The sequence below is a fragment of the Acinonyx jubatus genome, chromosome X (assembly GCF_027475565.1).
Source record: "Acinonyx jubatus isolate Ajub_Pintada_27869175 chromosome X, VMU_Ajub_asm_v1.0, whole genome shotgun sequence".
Classification (NCBI taxonomy): domain Eukaryota; kingdom Metazoa; phylum Chordata; class Mammalia; order Carnivora; family Felidae; genus Acinonyx; species Acinonyx jubatus.
Window position 1 is genome coordinate 48,297,436 of NC_069389.1, and position 5,227 is coordinate 48,302,662.

General features: G+C 49.5%; 1 protein-coding gene across 2 annotated transcripts; it reads right to left on the minus strand.

Moving 5' to 3' along the window:
* Window positions 1-2,658: 2,658 nt before the first annotated feature.
* Window positions 2,659-4,428, minus strand: LOC128310963 (spindlin-2). Of its 2 annotated transcripts, none has more exons than XM_053202378.1 (2): window positions 4,292-4,428; window positions 2,659-3,613 (listed from the first exon to the last, which is right to left on the minus strand). In XM_053202378.1, the coding sequence occupies exon 2, from the start codon at window positions 3,609-3,611 to the stop codon at window positions 2,835-2,837; it is 777 nt and encodes a 258-aa protein (XP_053058353.1). In that variant the 5' UTR covers window positions 3,612-3,613; window positions 4,292-4,428; the 3' UTR covers window positions 2,659-2,834. The 2 variants fall into 2 exon arrangements, with proteins under 2 accessions (XP_053058353.1, XP_053058352.1); XM_053202377.1 differs by having other exon boundaries at window positions 4,225-4,361.
* Window positions 4,429-5,227: the final 799 nt, after the last annotated feature.

Consider the following 5,227-nt stretch of genomic DNA (forward strand, 5'->3'; position numbering starts at 1 on the left):
ATGAAAGCTCCACCAGGGTAAGATTGTTTCATTTATTTTGTTCATTACCATATCACCAGTACCTGAGCCTGAAGACTGCCTGGCACAGAGCCTACCTAAAGTATTGGTGGGATGAAGATAAAGCAAATGGATTAAAAACAACTGGGGGGTGCCTGGGTGGCTGAGTTGGCTAAGTGTCCGACTTCAGCCCAGGTCATGATCCTGCACTTTGTGGGTTCGAGCCCCGTGTTGGGCTCTGTGCTGACAGATCAGAGCCTGGAGCCTACTTCAGATTATGTGTCTCTCTCTCTCTCCCCCTCCCCTGCTTGCACTCTGTCTCTCTGTCTCCCAAAAATAAATAAACATTAAAAAATGTAATAAAAAAAAGCAAATGGGGTGAGCTTACGCCAAAAGTGGGGCTAGGCAGTTTCCTCTGGGTCTAGCCCCAAAGCTACAAATGCAAATGCCTTCAGGGGACAACTGGGAATTTTATTCCAGTGAGTGAATCAGGCCAGCTGGGGGTATGGCTAGTTTGAGAGAGCATTCAGAGTCTAAAATGGGCAAAGCCCTTCCTCAGACCCAGATGCTTGTATCCTTGTTGGAATGTGGAATGTTAATTCTCAGTTTATTGTTTTGTTTTTTGTTTTGTTTTATTTTGTTTTGAGGTGGGCCAGAAATATGGATTTTTGTAATGCGAAATCTCCCAAATGTCTAAGTAACTAATTTAAAAATGGAAAACACCAGGATCGAAGAAAGCATGACCCCTGACTGAAATTGGCCCATGGGTGGCCTGCAGGTGTTTGCTAGACTAAATTGTGTGATGAAAGAAAACCAGTCCCTGCAAGGTGGGCTTGCCTTGTGTGATTCTTCAGGCAAACAGTTTCAGGTCATGTTGGGTGTAGAGAATGAACTAGAATTACCACTTTTTTCAAATTCTAGAAGCTCCCTGCCACCACCTGGCCCTTCCCCCCACCCCCCAATGTATGGAGTTAGGGAAGACTGAGCAGTGAGCTCACCTTAACTCTTTGTTTGAGGGCAGGGGCATATCTTAGTGAAGTGTAGGGTGGGGAAATCAGAGAGAAGGTTTTGAAGGAAACTTCCACAACATGACTGGAGAAAGACAAGGGGGAGAAAAAGAGAAGGACACAGACCCATGTGCTAGAGCGCCATACCCCTGAGGGACTTTATTGGGGTCACTGCACCCTCTCCCCACCAACCACCGCCCCTCTATGTGGCATTATACAGTTGAAAGAGTTAGTTATACAAAGTCACAACTCCCGGCCCGACTGCCCCATGCCATCCATCTCACCTGGAAACAGAGTTGCACAAACTTCCATCACAGCTTCCCTGTGTGCTTGAGGTGGGCAAGGCTGGTCAGGAGGTACCTGTGAAGGGTCAGTAGCCACCAGCTTTGTCATGGTATAGCCTGAATAGGGACTCTAGAGGCAGCAGACCTCCATTCAGTGAAGCATTGGGTGGAACCACCTGTGGTTTCAGGCAGCTGCTGAGCTAGGCATGGACTGTCAAGTACTCCCCATGTCCTGAGATAAACATTAGGCTCAATCCTCTGATGCCCCTCCTCTCTAGGGAGGCAAGGCACAGTCCAGTAGGAGAAAGAACAGTGAGGGGACTCCTGTACCTGACTTCAGTAAGGTTCTAATTTTTTTTGGATAAAATACTTTCCAAACGCAAGGAGACACATCTCTTAAGTCCTGAGCACTCCGCTTACCTACGCCCCACAAGAATTGTTTATCCAGTGTAAGGGAAATGAACCAAGACCTCCGGGTCCAAGATTACTGCACCTGGTCCTCTGGGAAAAGTGAGGAGACTGCTTACAGCCCCCAGCTCATGGGGTGTCAGGTCAGTGTGTTTAAGCCAAGGGTTTGGGTTCTGCTCGGCAGGTGTGGCATGAGCTCCCTGAAATAAGAAAAGCCTTTTAGGTATAAAGTTGGCTCCTACTTAACTCAAGTCATCCCTGTCAAAATGCCATTCTAGGGAACTTCCAACCCATTTGGCTTCTTTGACAGCTGTTACATCTTTTCTGCACAGAGCCAGGGGAAGGCAATGTGGATACTGCCAGAAGTCCAACTTTTTCCTGGGCTTTCCCATGTCTCCTGGGCCCCATTCCCCACACCTCCTTTTCTGCATTCTCACTTCCTCTGTCAATCTTTCTGCTTGGAATTCTTCCTTCCTCAGTGTTCCTCCCCTTCTGACTCCTTACTCATGCGCAGACCCTCCCTTTGAGTACCCTCCAGATTCCTGCCAACTTTCTCTCCCCCTACCGCTTGCTCTGGACCTCTTCTAAGCTACTTTGAGACCCCCTCTACTCAAGGCATTCTGTTTGTTTTCCTCTAAGCCCCAAGATCTCACTCTCTCTCCGTTATTCTCTACCCCCTCCTAGTTGGGTGCCTCTCTCTCTTAGGCCATCCCTCCTCCAGGGAGCCTCTTCCTAAGCAGTCACCTCCCATTCTCCCTCCCTCTACAGCCCATCTCTAGTTCCTTCTCCTCCCCCCTCTCTAGACCAGACCAGCTAAGTCCTATTCCATTTTTAGATGACTGATTATGATACTAGCTGAACTTTATTCACAGCCTGCATTTACAGCTGCCCCTTCCTTTCATGCCCCATCCACCAAACACACCCAATCTTTTCAACATGACAAAGTCCTTACACACAGCATGTCATGTCCACATAAATTTGTATTTTCAAAAAAAAAAAAAAAACAACAGTTATGCTGGCAAAGATGTTGAATTAACAGGGACCCTTAAGCTTTCAATACACTGAAAAGCAACATTGTTTTGCACGTCTACAAAGTATACATTTGTTCTCACAAATGTGGCAAAGTTTACCCTAACAGTTAGGACTTTTTCACCAAATCATAGACATAGATATGGAAATCATCATCAAACTTGATGAAATACACAGAGGGTTTGGCTTCCACTTGGTGAATGACCATGCCAATCCGTTTGGAGCCATCTTCTTTGGTATATTCCACATGTTTACCTATCAGGCCATCTACAACTCCTCCTGTCTCCCTCTCTGCTGGAGGAGACTCACTGGACTCTGGCATGATACGGAGGTCTCCTTCTTTATAATCATCTAGAAGCTGGTACATGTACAAGACAGGATCTTTCTCATAGGTAATATAAAACCAGGCTTTCATGATAGGTGCTTGGGCTAAGACCATTCCCCTCCATTCATCCTTAGAACCATGCTCACCCTCAAACATATGTTCCACAGCTTTACCAATTATGGTGTTTGCAAGGTTGGCATCACCGACTTGAGATGATGCCACCCTATCGGAAAGAATTTTAAGAGACAAAACTCTTTCATCTCTGTGAAGTTCCAGTCCATAGACACAGTCAATTCCATCATATTTCACCAGATAAAGAGAGGGATTTATAGGCACCTGATCCAGAACGGTTCCTTTCCACTGGGTGATGGGCTCATCACCTTCCTTCCATCCATGTGAAATTCTGCAGCCCACGATGTTCCTGCGGGACTGGGACGAAGGTCTGCCTCTCTGCTTCTTTTGGGAGGTTTTTTTCTTCGTCATGTTTGTGGACCCAGTAGCCCGTCCCGAAGCTGCCCTGGTTTGTTGCCCTTCGGCCTCCTGTGCGTTGGGGGTCTTCATGCCTGCAGGGGGAGGAGAGAAGATAAGAGAGAAACATTCAGTATGCCATAAGGTGAAGTTCTCCCAACAGCGACGTGTCTCTGTACCCTGCGTCAGAACCTAAATTTTCCCCCATGAGCCTGGCAGCAGTGCTGGAAATCCTGGCTGTGTGCCTGCAAGTGCTCTCCCTCCTAGGTTCCTTTAGACTGCGGGAAAGGGCGGCAGCGGCAGTGGTGCTGGCCAGGGTTAGGAACTCTGCAGGAGGGGGCGGGCTACCTCCTTGTTCAGAGCCCACTGCCTCCACCACCCGTCCCTGGCGCCCACTCTCAATGATGCCCTGCAAAGCGCCTATCTATTCCTTCACCGCCTTGATCCGCACGCACTCACTGTCCTCCCGCCCTGGATACCCCAGCCTGCTGCCCATACGCCCCTTGTCTACCCACAATCGCTTTCTGGCATCCGGTACCCTCACTCCTCCAGGCTCACCTTCATTTCTTGCCTGGCTCCTAACGCCACCCCCTTTTCCTATTTCCCATCGCACTCCCCCCCCCCCCCAGCCTCACCCAGCTCCCGCCTCCACCCCCTATCTCCAGCAGGAGTCCATCCCATCCCCCCTCCCCATCCTGGAGCCCACCAATGGCCCTGCCCTAGCTGGCGTCCGCCGCCCCGGGTCGCGGGCCTCACGTGCCCAAATCGGACACCTCGCTGCTGCCTCCGCGGTGAGCCTGTGTCGAAGGAGGATCAGGAGGCGACGAGCCGGGTGCTTGCACGGGCTGGGAGGGGTGGATCTGTAGGCGGGGAGCGCGTCTAGGAGGGCTGTGGGGTAGGCGAAGAGGATGGCGGCGGTATCCCCAGCTCTGAGCTTCGCGGGCCCTCCGCCTCCGGGTCGGCGGCGGCTGCCCCTCTGCCACATCGGGCTCCCACCAGCCGCTGCCGCCGCCGCAGTCCCCTCCCTCTTGCCGTAGCGCAGCTTCCTGCCAGGAGAGAGGCCTCCCCTTCCTGCCAAACACTGCTTGCCCACCCCCTTCCCCCAACTCTTAAGTCCACCACCTTGTGCCTAGAAGTTGCTCTGGGTCTCAAGTTCCTGCTCCTTTCCAAAAGAAGGAGTAGGGGAGTCCTCAACTTTCTGCCCTTCCACCATTGCCCCTTCTCTTTCTTCCTCCCCTGATCTGGACTATTTAGTTTTGTTCTTACCTCCAGTTTCACCCTCTCAGTCCCCCTGCCTCCTCTGACCTGCCCCATCTGGTATCTTCTTCCAGGAATTAGTCTTTTCTTAATCCTAGAGCCCTTATTGTAGGTAATCTTTATACAAAATATGCCTTTTTAAATAATTTACAAGGATTTGTGATGGGAAGAGAGAAGTGTGATAGTGCTCAGTCTGCCATCTTGACACAATCTCTGTGTAATTTTTTTCTGACTGCTCTTTCCTGGACTTCTTAGAAAGTTTTCTCCCTTTTTCTTTTATTTATTTCTTTTTTTCTGTTACCGTATTGCAATTTTTTGCACGATTTTAACACTGTGTACATTTCAGAAAATTGATATGAAGAAATTAATCAAATGCAGTTCATTCCAGCTCCCATTCACCAGGGCTCACAGAAAAATCTTAATAGTCATTTTTTTTTTGTCATTTTTCTGTG

Coding starts and splice junctions, on each gene's coding strand:
- LOC128310963 (XM_053202378.1), bottom strand. CDS start 3,611: ATGAAGACCCCCAACGCACAGGAGGCCGAAGGGCAACAAACCAGGGCA.